General features: G+C 42.8%; 1 protein-coding gene across 8 annotated transcripts; it reads right to left on the bottom strand.

Moving 5' to 3' along the window:
* Window positions 1–2,756: 2,756 nt before the first annotated feature.
* LOC147627200 (uncharacterized) lies at window positions 2,757–14,723 on the bottom strand. Of its 8 annotated transcripts, XM_086815849.1 has the most exons (14): window positions 14,627–14,715; window positions 7,298–7,363; window positions 7,143–7,223; window positions 6,139–7,024; window positions 5,927–6,058; window positions 5,615–5,842; window positions 5,239–5,512; window positions 4,893–5,152; window positions 4,727–4,819; window positions 4,343–4,449; window positions 4,061–4,151; window positions 3,838–3,959; window positions 3,271–3,739; window positions 2,757–2,928 (listed from the first exon to the last, which is right to left on the bottom strand). In XM_086815849.1, the coding sequence occupies exons 8-13, from the start codon at window positions 5,059–5,061 to the stop codon at window positions 3,641–3,643; spliced, it is 681 nt and encodes a 226-aa protein (XP_086671975.1). In that variant the 5' UTR covers window positions 5,062–5,152; window positions 5,239–5,512; window positions 5,615–5,842; window positions 5,927–6,058; window positions 6,139–7,024; window positions 7,143–7,223; window positions 7,298–7,363; window positions 14,627–14,715; the 3' UTR covers window positions 2,757–2,928; window positions 3,271–3,640. The 8 variants fall into 8 exon arrangements, with proteins under 8 accessions (XP_086671975.1, XP_086671974.1, XP_086671971.1 ...); XM_086815848.1 differs by having other exon boundaries at window positions 6,139–7,223; XM_086815852.1 differs by adding an exon at window positions 4,538–4,607 and having other exon boundaries at window positions 2,764–2,928; window positions 6,139–7,363; window positions 14,627–14,723.
* Window positions 14,724–14,812: the final 89 nt, after the last annotated feature.

The following is a 14,812-nucleotide window of genomic DNA, read 5'->3' as shown; positions in this document are numbered from 1 at the left end:
GCCACATATAGCTAACCCTTCCACGCATCAGCTCATCTACTCATATCTTCAAACCATCGTCGGAGCTGCAGAAATCTGCAAAATCGCCAGCGCCTTTTTCTGAGTAAATCTACAAAATTGTCTTCACTACCTGGAATTGGGAGCAAAGGAGCTAGCCCAAGGGGTTTTTGGATGCTCTGAACATACTAGTGATGTCAGATTTGTGAAATTCCTCAAGGAGAAGTGGCATCAAGCCCTACATCAAATTTGCAAGTGACTTTGGTAAAACAGAGATTAAGCATTTAATGTTTGGTCAAATATTTTATTTCTTGGCTTAATCCTCCACTAGATTAATCAGCACTAGTCACTGTATTTTGGTACAATTGAGGGTTCAAATTTACCATTGGGTGTCTGATACAAATCCCTATAACTTCAAATTGCAATTCGGAGATGGTTTGATACTCCAACCACTCAGTACAGAATCACCTACACTTGATCTTATGGTGAATTTATGCTGATAAATCTGTTGTAATCATCATCTTGCATTTTCCCTTGGTTAATGCCTACAAATCACACTCAAATTCAAGTTAGTCATAGCCAGTGTTGCATTTGGGAATGTGCATAAGAATGAATGCTATATGCATTATGTATTGGGCACACATGGGTGATTACATCATTGTAAAAATGGGATCTGACACTACCCTTGTTCCAGAATAAGGCAAGAGGTAAGACCTCCTACATAAATTTGGGTTTGCATTGCATAATTAAAAAAATGACACAAGATAAACATCAAAAGCACAAAAGAGCTGTCAACCATACATTGAAATATATTGCTCACATGGAGCAACTGAAGGTCAAGCTTGTGGCCCCAGCCATGAAAGAAGAAGAACATCTCTTTTCAAGAGGAGGATTAACACCAAGAAGAAGAGCTAGACGAAGCATTGAAGGAAGACATGGATGTGTGAGTGAAGAGAAGCTGCCACAACAAGAAGACTGAAGACTGAAGACTAAAGACAAGAGAAGATGTGGGCTCCAAGAAGTGAGGAGCCATGTGAAAATCTGTAAGGAAGAGAGAGAGAAACCCCACAACCCAATGTAACCTGCCCCAACAGAGTAAAACCACCTTTGAGCCACCGATGATGTAGGCCATGTGGTAGATGTATGTGTGAGCACTTTAGTCAAGGTCACGGGCACTTATAGTAAGCCTTGGATGACACATAGAGAGAGAGAGAGTGTCAAGGACTATGAGTTAGGGACTTGAGGCACTGGTCGCGGGCTACCAAGCCTTGGATGACACATAGAGAGAGAGAGTGTCAAGGACTATGAGTTAGGGACTTGAGGCACTGGTCGCGGGCTACCAAGTAAGAGGGAAACTTGGTATAGGGTCCACGTGTGCTAGGATTATTCACTTGAGGGGAGATGTTGAAATATACAAGTGAGTGGGTGTGTGCGGGAACAAGCCCTTAGCAAGAGGCTATAAAAGAGAGTCTGTAAAATGAGTGAGAAGCAGTGAAAAGGTGAGAGGTATCTACTGGGAGAGAATAAAGGGTAGCATGAGAAGTTCTAGGATGTGTGGAGATATTCTGGGAAAAGTGAAGAGGTGGAGAGAATCAAGCAAAAGAGGTGGAGTGAATCAAGGAGAGATCATTGGGATTAGATGCTTGGCATCTTGTGGATGTAAACTTTATAAATTGAGACATTGGCCTAATGAGTATTTGCTAGTTTTTGAGTATCCATGCCTACATTAAGCTATCAGTTAATTGCTCACTAATCTTATCTTAATCATCTAATTACTTTGCTAATCAAGGTTGATTCTTGCATTTGATCCACCATAGCTCATCACTTTGCTTGCATTTTAACAATAAATGCATACTCACCTTCTACAAAAACTAGACACAAGCTAGTCAACAAACAAGTATGCATTATTCGCATCTACTAGTGGGTGTTCCAGGTGTACTGGGCCGCCAGGTAGTCTGGAGCCCAGTGGACTATCACATGCCATAAATCCAAGCATTGTCCACGCATCAAAAACAACACACAAAGTCAATGAAATTCAAACATACATCAATATGCAATGTGCAAGTAATGATCCTCTTGTTCATGGATTATTTGTTTGGTTTCATCGAAACCGTACTGAGCCATTTGGTCACTAGGACCGCTCAGACTTCCCTCAAGGCCATCTGGTCTCCTAGGACCACCCGAGAGTTCATAAATAGTCATCTGGGCTAGCTGGTCACATTGATCGCCCGACCATGAAATCCAATTCAGTCATCTCGGCCATCTGGTTGAAATGATTGCCCAACTATGAAATCCAATACAATCATCTAGGCCATCTTGTTGCAATGATCGCCTGACTGCGAAGTCCAATATATTTGGCATCGTTGCCGAGTCCAATGGGTCTTCTGGCATCGTTGCCTCCCATGTACAGATCTTGCTCCTTCCAAGGAGGAGTTTAACTTTAAACCGAGCATGCATGAACCGAGCAGAGATAGAAACCGAGCATGCAAAGACCGAGCGGAGCAGTAAAAAGGAACAACACGAAGAGAAGTGATAGAATTCAACCACTATAGAACCAAAATCACACCTCTTATCTACTCTACTTGTTTATTGAAAACTCTTAAACCTTACAACACCACGACTTGAAGCGATAAAAAAACACTCCATGCATGCTCAAATTTGATAATTAAACCATATGATAGAGATTAAAAGACCCGAGGTTATCAAACTTGAGAAACCAACCCATACAATACTCATAGTCTTAGCACAATAGTCATTGTCTTAACACAACACCAAAAGCTCAATACACTTCACACCCTCTCTTCTCCACACTCATCATCTACAAAACAACATCCCACTCTTCTCCCTTTATTGGTTTTTGTCTTGATTGTATCATAGGAGGCATCCTTGCTCATCTCCCTTGCAACTTCCTCCACATAACATGGTAGTACACTACAATAAGAATTTTATAAACCGCATTTCATTAATATTTCAAAGCACATGGCAAAAACTCACACAGAAAAGCATATCCTCCTCCTAGAGTGCATATAATGTCCTAAATAAGTCAATAGTAGTAACCTTAAATAAGTCAATAGTAGTAACCTTAACAAACCATGACGACAAAAAATAAGTCAATAACTCACACAGAAAAGCATATCCTCCTCCTAGAGTGCATATAATGTCCTAAATAAGTCAATAGTAGTAACCTTAACAAACCATGACGACAAAAAATAAGTCAATAGTAGTAACCTTAACAAACCATGACAAAACATAAGTCAATAGTAGTAACCATACTAATAAAAAGGGCAGCCATATGCATCATCCACTGGGTCACTCTCTGAAATCTCCTCGTCTGAGCTGGACTGATCTCTAGTACCTGCAGAAGGTCCCTCTACCAAAGGTTGTAGAATGCGACCAACAATGTCAGGGTCACTATCAAAAGAATAACAGGGGCAGCCAGATGCGATGCATGCACGCATCAAAGGGGTTGTACCACTACCCATCTCCAAAGCCAATCCTCCGGGAGGACAAAGAGCCTCTAGAAAGCATCGCACAAATCTGACACTCCGCTGCACACCTGATCTCAAATGTGCCTCCTCGCCAGCCTCCTCCAGTACCCTCGCAGTATCTGGCAAATATAGTGACGAATGACATGCCGCGAGAACTACACACCATGATCATGTCGTAATGTGGCACTCTCCTGAAGACGTAAAGAGGCCATGTAGCCTCGACGTCGTAGCATGTACAAGTAGAAGGCATCCATCTATCACACAATAATGATAAAAAATAGAGACATGTCACAAACTAATCAAGACCAACAAAGCACCAAGAAAACTAAGTGTCAATAACCATGTCAAATACCTCTACGGCAATACCCTCAATCGTAACCTCATCCATGAAGGCTAAGTCCTCAACTATGAATCTACGCACAATCTCCAGCTCACACCGTGGGGCATATTTCTCCACCCACGAGGGAGCGTCCCCTGACAGAAAGAAATACATTTTAAACATTGACAATTACCTAACAATCTTATTCACAAGTACCTAACAATCCTATTTACATATTTCTGACTGAAAGAATCACCTGAAATGGAGGCAAGACAAACAACCCATCCTGAGTCCGCCAAACAAGCTGCTGCCACTCCAAGCCCATGCCGAATATGATCCTCCGACACCTTGTTCCACAATGGAACACCGTCTCGTCCATGTGCAGAGTCCATGGGAAGATCCAAGAGCACAAAGTCAGCAGCCCATGCCACCGTCTTTTTCTTTTTCTTATACTCCACCCCCAATTTATTGTTTTCAGAAAAAAATGTATGGATCTTTGCATAATCCTCATTCCTAATAGAGGATGCAAAATCCTTACCCATAGAAATATAATCTCCACATCCAAATGAAAAGATAGAGCGATCCAAAGAAGCCCCCCCTTGTATGGACAAGAGTGTGATGGTGGTCTAGGACGTGAGGATGGACCTAAATAATCACGGCAAGTATAATGAATGAACAACAAGCATAACATACAAAACAATCGACTTGCGTATATCCATAAAAAGAAGTATACCACTATGAAAGCTACCATGCATACCAACATCAAGTGGTGGTGAATTGTCATCCAACAAAAATTTCACGATCTAAAACAAAACAAACAAAGAAACATAAATCTTTATTTTACAAGGAAGGTATATAAAGTATCCAACATAGATAGCTAGACATGAATATGCAAAGTGAATTAAGCAAAAGTCCCATGTACTCTGTGTCTCACTAATGTGAGCGCCCTTTTGAGCTTGCTTGCCTCTTTGGGCATGCTCACCCCTTTGCGCTTCCTTGCCCCTTATTTGATCACCTTCAAAACCACTTCTTTGTTAGAAAAGTAAAGCTTAAGGAAAGAGAGGAGACAGTTGTGGAAGCCACTTTACCTTGACTCAGACAGCCACCACTTGCACCCTTTCCCTTTCCCTTTGATTTTTGCCATTCCTCAAACTTAGCTTTCTCACTTGGCAATACATGGGGCGAGGGCATGTCAATCCACCAAGGGCATGTCTCAATCTCAAAAGGTGAGAGAGCAATCATATTCTCCTCATACATAGTGGACTCTTTGCTAGTGATATCCACCCATGTTTTACAAGCCTTGGGCAAATCAACAAGCAGCTTGAGGTCTCTCAAGTGCAAAAAATACCTGGAATATTCAAAGATAATTTATCCAAGCCAACACAAACTACAAACTGCAATGTCAAACAAAAGGCATTAAAATAGAAAACCAACCGATAGAGCAACCGACAAAAGCGGCTGCATCAAGATGGGACTGAATAGGTTGACCCTCTTTTTTTTGGACTTTTCTTTAGCACCAGTTTTCTTAATGTTGCCAAAAATATATTTTCTACCCTCATATCGTATGGATGCAAAGTAATCATGAAGAGATGGCTCATCGGGCAAATTAATTGGATGCTCTGTGGTAGCTGCTATTCTTATCTCTTGCTCCAAAGAACGAAGTGCATTCTCTTCTATCATGTCCAGCAACAGTTCCCTTGACAACCACCTGCAATGATAGAAATAATGAAAGGCACGAAAACATGCAAAGCGAAGACAATTTTTTTCTATGAAGCATAGAGATAAAGCTAGAAAAGTGAAAAACTCTTACGCTCTGAACTCTGTGTTTGTTGATGGCATACCATGGGTATTGCGAACAGATCTTGAACTCTCAAGCAATCTCAACCAAGTTATCTTTTTCTCCGCACGCACTGACAGAAGAGATTGCTATCAAATTCAACTTTTCAATACCCACAATGGTGTCCGTTCCATCAAATTGAAGAGAAAACAAAGTTTCTCTCCATTCCTTGCCAAGGGATGGATTAATAATATTCAAAACCTAATAAATACACCAAAACCATTTCATATTAGTAGGAGACAAACACAACAATAATAATTTTAAACAAATCAAACATTGCAATACTTTTTGCATACGATCAGTGTACTTTCGTCGCAACTCAGTGGAGATCTCCTTTTCTTTTAAAGCCCTCTCCTCCGTACTTAGACCTTTTGTCACTTCAGCTACTTTGGTCCTTACTTCCGTTTGAAACTCAACCTAAAAAATTTTGGGGAAATCATTGCATACCATACTTTCTAATCCTCTCATAACAAGAAAGAGCCCAAATATATATCTACCTGGTAAACAAGCTGGGCCAAATCCTCTCTAGCTAGCAGATACCATGGGGGTGAAGTCTTTGATTCAAGCTTCTCTTTGGCTTCCAAGGTTTTAGCCACATTAGCAGGTTGCTCTCGCAAATAGGATTTAATGTGACACACAAATATTTGCAGCATTGACCAATGTATCCTTCAAATTTGTGACTATGACTGCATGCTCATTCAAGCTTCCAAAAGAATAAAAATTTAATACAAATGCATTTAATGAGAAGGATCACATGCGCATTGTGTTTTGAGAGGAACTTACTCATTCATGCAAAGAAAGCCAGCAAGCAAGGAGACTTCACTGAGTCTAGTTGGATCAACAACAGTGCTAAAGACCCTCAAATGCCATTCTTTATCATCTTTATATTTCTCTGTAATGAGCTCCATCCAAGCCACTGTGCGATTGTTCCCCTCCCACACATAGAACATTTTATTGGAAAGAAAAGACAACCCCTTCTTGGTTCTCAACTCATTCTCAAACTCTTTATCTATAGCCTGCTAGTGGGCATCCCATGAAGCCCTCATCTCACTTGTCACCAGAATTGCAACACCACAAGGGGAGATAACAGAGACAATGAAAATACCCTTCTCTGGACAGTAAGTTTCACCCTCTAAGGCTATTTTGAGTAGCGAAGTGTCGCTTCTCAAACCTCGAACCCTAGGGTATGGAAACATCCTACAAAGGGGAATGGGTGGGCACCTTGAAACATCTAAAACCTTGCATTTAGCCAATACATCTCCACCTTTCATAATTTCCACCACCTCATTTTCTCCTTCCTTTTTTTTTCTCACTACACATGGACTGCATAGTGCTACTAGCGGGTTGATACAATACTTGTTCTTTATGTCTTCTTTTAGAAACCTAGGAAGACATTAATCAAACACAAAACAAACAACATCTGAAACATAGAACTTAGAAACTGGCAAACTCAATATATTTAACATAAAATATACCCTAGAAAAAGCATACAAACAAGAACCTGGATAGGAGAGAAATCATCGCTACCACTCTCATCTGCTGTAGGACTAGATGCACACACTCCTTTCTCCTTGCTCGTTGGCTGAATTCTAAATCATTAGTTCACACGGAAATATCAAGAAATCAAAGCTGCAACAATTGAATGTAAAATCTTACTGTAAGAGACCCGAACTCCCTATGTTTTTTTGCTTGTTGTCTCTTTCGTGGAGGCATGATTATTCCCTAAAATTTTAAAAAATTAAGATCATGGCCACAAAATGGCCATGAGGTAATCAAGATCATGGTCATTGTGGCAAGCATCCTAAACTCTTCTACTCACTCCTAATAAATTTACCTATCATAAGATTAGTGGCAAGGGGCTAAGGTCTCATTATCTGTGGCCTTAGCAACTTGCCACCAAGGGCAAGAAACCATGCCCTTAGTATTTTGTGCTTCTATTTTGTGCTTGGCCAATGCATAAATTTGCAAGTAAAATTGAAACTAGACATTGAATATCCACGTGGTTTTTGTTGCTAGTAAATAGAAGAGGCAACCCACAATGAGTATGAACATCAAACTCTTCACTTACATCAACAAGAGAGAGATGTTGTGTCCATTAAGGCATCCACCTTCTACTCTAATGTGGTGGAGGAGGGAGCCGAGGAAGTGGATGGAGGCTAGGCTGCACATGCCTCAACATCTTCGAGTTGCTCTTGCAATGTGGGGATGGTAGCCTCTGCAGCCTTCGGTGCATCTTGATGTAGGCCTTTGATGATAATGAACTCATATGGAGCACAGGGAAGGCAATAAAGCCCATACGCTGGCGTATGGGCTTTCTTGCCCTTGGTGGGAAGGAGCTAAGACCCACAGACAAAACTAAACAGCCTTGTACTTCTCTAGACTCACTAATCCCTCAGCCGTGCAGATCGCTAGGGGCAGATCCATGTCTTATCTCACCACCCAAGAGTGGTGACGGAGGCCGAGATGGAAGAGCATTACTGCCTTTGAGATCTAGGATGTATGGGTCCTAGCTCCTTCCCACCAAGGTCAAGAAAGCCCATACGCTGGCGTATGGGCTTTCTTGCCCTTGGTGGGAAGGAGCTAAGACCCACACATGCTATGCAAGCCCCTACAATACACGCAAGCCCTTGACTTTACAGTCTTCTCTTAGGTCAGTAATGTATACCAAACTCTCAGCAGCCACTCATATCAACTGTATATATAACTGTGCATCAGCCTATCCATTCACATGTATAAAAGAACACTCTGAGTTAACCAAATTAACACTCAAATTTGCCTATGATGAGCATGCGGATCTGCAGTCAACTGTTGACTTTTGTAATGACATCGGGCTGAGTAATGCATCACCAAAGCCCGTGGCTGACTCTTCCAACTATCTTCACATCAAGGCATATAGCTAGGTATTACGGTATACAAAAATCTCTGGAAATACCTTCCAAAATGAAGACTTGAAATACACAAAAACAACCCTGTTTAAGAGGGATTTTTTGCAACTAATTTTCTCCCCATGTCCATTTCTAATTCTCCCATAAATCTCCCAACAAAGAAACTCCACGAATTATCCATTCAGCATCCATTATCACTCATGGCTTAACAACACATCTTCGCCTTTATGAGGCATCGCCTCCCTATGCGCTAGGATGTATGGGTCTAGGATTTATCTCACCACCTGTATGCGCTAGGATGTATGGGTCTTAGCCCCTTCCCACCAAGGGCAAGAAAGCCCATACGCTGGCGTATGGGCTTTCTTGCCCTTGGTGGGAAGGGGCTAAGACCCACACATGCTATGCAAGCCCCTACAATACACGCAAGTGTTACCATATTATAGTAGTGATGTGTGTGAACACACTTAGGACCGCCGGGGCACTTTTTCCCTCACTAGGAGGTTTTTTCCCCCGTGCATTGTATATACGCCCATTATCTTCTAGGGCTTGTTATCTTTCATTTTTGGCACTCATAATACACTACTGTGTTGTGCTCAAGCTTCTTCATCTTCTTGAAGTTGTGTGTGCATTCCTGCAACCCTAATTCCAACAATTGGTATCAGAGCAGGCTTCCTCCTCCCGGGCAGCATCACCGGCACCTGCCGCTTCATCTCCTCCGATTGCGACGAGGTTTCACGAGCGTCTGCAGGTTAGTATATGCCGTGGGAGAGCCCGTAGGGCTTGTTCGTTTCAGAATTTTGATCTGAAGTCATTTCGCCCTCCGTTTTTGCATTCCAAGTACTGCGCAGGCAATATCGTCCTACTGTGCAGATTTTCTGTCAAGATTGAAATCTGCAGGACAGGTGCCCATTCGTCTGTTTTGGGCTGTGCTACATAGCACAGGTCGATTTTATACAGGTTTACCTCTTACAGACAGCATTTACATCTAGAAGTACAGTCATTGGCCATGGCTGACAACAATGATGTATTCCGCATGTTGGCTGCTGAGGATAAGTTGGATGGCACCAACTATCCATTGTGGGCATATATGATGCGACATGTATTGGTAGCAAAGGGGTTATGGAACATTGTGCAGGGTATTGATGCACGTCCTATTGTGGCTGGGAATGCTGCAAACACATCAGAAACAGGTACTGTTGATGATGGTGCAGGCACAAGTGCTGTAGCAGCTGTTCGAGAACCACCACTTTCAGCAGAGCAGATTCGTTGGGATGGTAGAGATGCGCAGGCTCATGCCTTGATTGCGCTGTCTGTCAAACGTACCATTATCCCACATATTCGCTCCTGCAGGACTTCTAAGGATGCTTGGGATGTACTTGCCACATTGTATCAGGCAAGAAATGAGGCTCGTGTTGCTTATCTCCGAAAACAGTTGGAGAGTGAGCATATGAACGAAGGTGATTCTATGGATAGCTTTTTGACAAAGATCAAGGATTTCAAAGAGCAGCTCATTTCTGCAGATGAAATCCTGTCAGACAGTTCACTTGTGCAGACTGTTTTGAATGGTCTACCAGATTCTTATCAGGGTTTTGCTTCCACTCTTCGCTTGATGATGAAAGGCAATCCCAATGCCTTATCATTTGAGGAGTTAGTTTCTGTTTTGCTGCAAGAAGACCAGTCAAGGCAAAACAGGAATATTATGCGTGTCGCAGATCAAGCTTTCGTTGCTAATCAGAGAAGCGGGAAAGGTAAAGCTGGCTTTTCTTCTAGTAAGCAGAAATCTGCAAATGCTGCGCAACCAAAGAAGGAAGACAAAGATGAGAAGAAGGGTGACAAACAGAAGACATTTTGCAAGTACTGTAAGGGAAATGATCATGTCATCAAAGCGTGTCCTAAGCTGGCTGCGAAAGAGGCTAAGAAGAAAGAGGCTGGTATGGCTGTTGCAGATGCCTCTCCTTCTAACAATGAATCTGCTAATGTTGTGCTAGATACAGAATGGGCATTCAATGCGCAGTGCAGTTATGACCCATCTTTGCATGACACATGTATGTCTGCAGTAGATTCAGATGTATGGTACTTTGACAGTGGTGCCACTAAGCATATCACCTCGCAGCGCAGTTTATTCACTTTCCTTGAGTCTGCTCCCACAGGGAATACTGTCACTTGTGCCAATAACTCCTCTTATCCCGTTAAAGGAGTTGGACAGATTGTGCTGAATGTTGCAAATGGCAACACCTTTACACTTTTTGATGCATTGTATGTGCCAGGGATCAAAAAGAATCTGCTGTCAGTTTCCGCATTTGCCAAAACAGGTTTGGTTGTAAAATTTGTGGATGACAGATGTACTGTTCATGATCTCTCTTGTGGTGACATCATTGTAGCATCTGGTTCACTATGTCGAGGGCTGTATAAGCTCAATATGGATGGCAAATGTGTAGAGGATTCAGCATGTGCTATTATGGATACGCAGGCTATTTCAAATGCAAAACTGTGGCATGCACGTTTTGGTCATCTGAATTTTGCAAGTTTGCTGCGCCTGCAAAAATCTGAAATGGTGTCTTCTTTGCCTAAGCTTGAGGCACCTGTCAAGCATGTTTGTGAGGGCTGCATATTGGGTAAAATGCAGCATGCTTCCTTTCCCAAAGATGGATCAGTGAGAGCTGAACGCAGATTACAGCTTGTTCACAGTGATGTTTGTGGTCCCATGCAAACTCCATCATTTGGAAACTACCTTTACTTCGTGACTTTCATTGATGATTTTACCAGGCATGCATGGGTATATCCTTTGAAGGCAAAGTCCGAAGTGTTTTTGTGCTTCAAACAGTTTTTGGTTATGGCTGAAAATGTGTCAGAAAGTAAGATGGGCACCCTCCGTTCAGATCGAGGGGGGGAGTATATGTCTTCAGAATTTAATGCATTTCTGGCTGAGCGTGGGATAAAACACCAATGTACAGTGCCGTATACACCACAGCAAAATGGTGTGGCTGAGAGAAAAAACAGGTCTCTCATGGAAATGGCAAGATGTATGGTTAAGAGTCAAAGTCTACCACATGGTTTTTGGCTTGAGGCTGTCATGTGTGCCACTTATGTACTAAACAGGTGTCCCACCAAAGCATTACAGGTTGTCACTCCATATGAGGCTTGGCATGGCCGCAAGCCATCTGTTGGCCATTTACGTGTTTTTGGTTGCCTGGCATATGCATTAGTGCCTGTGCAACATCGCAGAAAATTGGATGACAAAGCTGTCAAATGTATTTTTGTTGGATATAGTGCTGAGAGCAAAGGCTATCGTTTGTATCATCCACAGACAAAGCGCATTTTGGTTAGTCGTGATGTTGTATTTGTGGAAGATGCAGTTCAGCCCTTGGTTTCATGTACTAAGGAGACAGATATCAGCTCACGTGATGTCTATGATACATTGTTGCCTCTTTTCAGTGGTGCACAGTCAAGTGCAATACCTCATGAGGTAGTTTTTCAGCCTATGCAGGTTTTAAATGATGGCACAGATCAGCCTATATCTGATGCAGATGTGCATGATGCACTTGAGGATGAGAGACAAGAGATTGAAGGCTCTAGGAATATGCCTAGATGGCTGGTGCAGACTTTGCGTGACAGCAAGTTGGATGCCCCTTTGACTAGTCGCACTCGTTCTGGCTCTCATGGTGCCTCTTATGCGTCAGATTGTTATGCATTGGCTGTTTCTAGTATGTGCGATGAAAGTGAGCCTGTTTCATTTGATGAGGCACAAAGTTCAGAAAATTGGATGGCTGCTATGCAAGCAGAATACGATGCTATTATGAAGAATGGTACATGGTCTTTATGTGACTTGCCCCCTGGCAAGAAGGCCATTGGCACTAAGTGGGTATACAAATTGAAGCGTAAGCCTGATGGCACAGTGGATCGCCATAAGGCTAGGCTTGTTGCAAAAGGTTATGCTCAAGAGAAGGGCATTGATTTTGATGAGACTTTTGCTCCCACATGTCGTATGACCACTGTTCGTAGCATCTGTGCATTAGCAGCTCATAATGGTTGGAATGTACATCAGCTGGACATAAAGACTGCGTTCTTAAATGGAGATTTGCATGAGGAGGTGTATGTATCGCAGCCTCGTGGTTTTGTTCAAAGAGGGCAGGAAAACAAAGTGTGCAGGTTAAAAAAGGCTTTATATGGTTTAAAGCAAGCTCCACGAGCTTGGTATGAAAAAATACATGCATATTTGACTGCACATGGGTTTCAGAATAGTCCAACAGAAAGCACTTTGTATGCTAAACGTGTGGATGGTGTACATCTAATCATTGCTCTCTATGTCGATGACATGCTGCTCACAGGACCAAATGAGAGTCATATTGCTGATTTTAAGGCTGATTTGAATGCCTCTTTTGAGATGTCAGATTTGGGGCATTTGCATCATTATTTGGGGATACAATTTAAGCAGTGTGATGGAGGTATTGCTTTGTGTCAGACAAAGTATATTGAAACATTGTTGCGGAGATTTGGCCTTGAAGACTGCAAGCCTATTGCTACTCCAATGGAGACAGGTTTGAAGTTGAGTCTTCATGATGCTGGAGATCACTTTGATGTCACACTCTATCAGACAGCTGTTGGTTGCCTCATTTATGTATGCATTACGAGGCCAGACATTCAGTTTGCAGTCTCACAGGTGAGCAGATTTATGCATAGCCCAGGCATTAAGCATTGGCAGGCAGTGAAGCGTATCTTTCGCTATTTGAGTGGTACTCGGCATCTTGGGTTGTTTTATCCCAAGGGGGGATCATTGCCGCCAGATTTACATGCTTTTTCAGATTCTGACTGGGCTGGTTGTTATGACACACGCGTGTCCACGAGTGGTTTTTGCTTCATGCTTGGAAGCTCATGCATATCATGGTTGAGCAAGAAGCAGCCTACTGTGGCCACTTCTAGTTGTGAAGCTGAGTACAGGGCAGCTTTCACAGCTACGGTTGAGTGTGTGTGGCTCAGACGCCTTATGGCTGATTTGGGTGTTGGGCAGCCATCTGCCACCACCATCTTCACTGACAGTCAGAGCGCATTGGCAGTTGCGCGGAACCCAGTGTTCCATGCTCGTACGAAGCACATTGAGGTGCACTACCATTATGTCAGGGAGAGACTCTCTGCAGGAGAGATCAGTTTGGCTTATGTGCCAACACAGGATAACCTTGCAGACCCTTTCACAAAGGCTCTGCCTCGTGAGAAGTTCGAAGCTTTTCGCAAAGCTTTGGGCTTACTCCCTTTTGTGGATTCGTCCACATAGCTAGACACTTCCCTATACATGAGTGCTAGCTCTTGTTCACCGCATCACTCCAGGGGGGATTTGTTACCATATTATAGTAGTGATGTGTGTGAACACACTTAGGACCGCCGGGGCACTTTTTCCCTCACTAGGAGGTTTTTTCCCCCGTGCATTGTATATACGCCCATTATCTTCTAGGGCTTGTTATCTTTCATTTTTGGCACTCATAATACACTACTGTGTTGTGCTCAAGCTTCTTCATCTTCTTGAAGTTGTGTGTGCATTCCTGCAACCCTAATTCCAACAGCAAGCCCTTGACTTTACAGTGTTCTCTTAGGTGAGTAATGTATGCCAAACTCTCAATAGCCACTCATATCAACTGTATATATTACTGTGCATCAGCCTATCCATTCACATGTATAAAAGAACACTCTGAGTGTTAACCAAATTAACACTCAAATTTACCTATGAGCATGCGGGTCTAGGATGTATCTCATATGGGTCTTAGCCCCTTCCCACCAAGGGCAAGAAAGCCCATACACTAGCGTATGGGCTTTCTTGCCCTTGGTGGGAAGGGGCTAAGACCCACCACAGGCTAAAATACATGCTCTTCTTTCGGCTCTCGGCTCTTCTTTCAGCTCTCGGCCCTTCTCTCGGCCCTCTTCACACCAAGGTGTTCATGCAGTCAGGAAACGCAAACAACAAGCAACTGCATCCTCTTCTAACAACATAATCCCCTTAGCCCCTTGCCACCAAGGGCAAGAAAGCCCATACGCCAGCGTATGGGCTTTCTTGCCCTTGGTGGCAAGGGGCTAAGGGGAGTGGGAAGGGATGGAAGGGGCCGCAGCTTACCTGGGAACGGAGAGCTTGGCGGTTGCAGTGCATGGACGGATGCCGGATGCAGAGCTTGGACGGATGCAGAGCTTGGACGGCGAACTGGGAAGATGATAAATACATAGATTTATATATATAATATATAAATAATACATAATATAATATAAATAATAAATAATACATAATATAATAGAGATTTATATA

This window comes from Cibotium barometz, chromosome 21, assembly GCF_041138505.1.
Source record: "Cibotium barometz isolate CiBa-2024 chromosome 21, ASM4113850v1, whole genome shotgun sequence".
In the NCBI taxonomy this organism is placed as follows: domain Eukaryota; kingdom Viridiplantae; phylum Streptophyta; class Polypodiopsida; order Cyatheales; family Cibotiaceae; genus Cibotium; species Cibotium barometz.
Note: the sequence above shows the minus strand (reverse complement) of the source record. Positions and strands in the feature narration are given on the sequence as shown.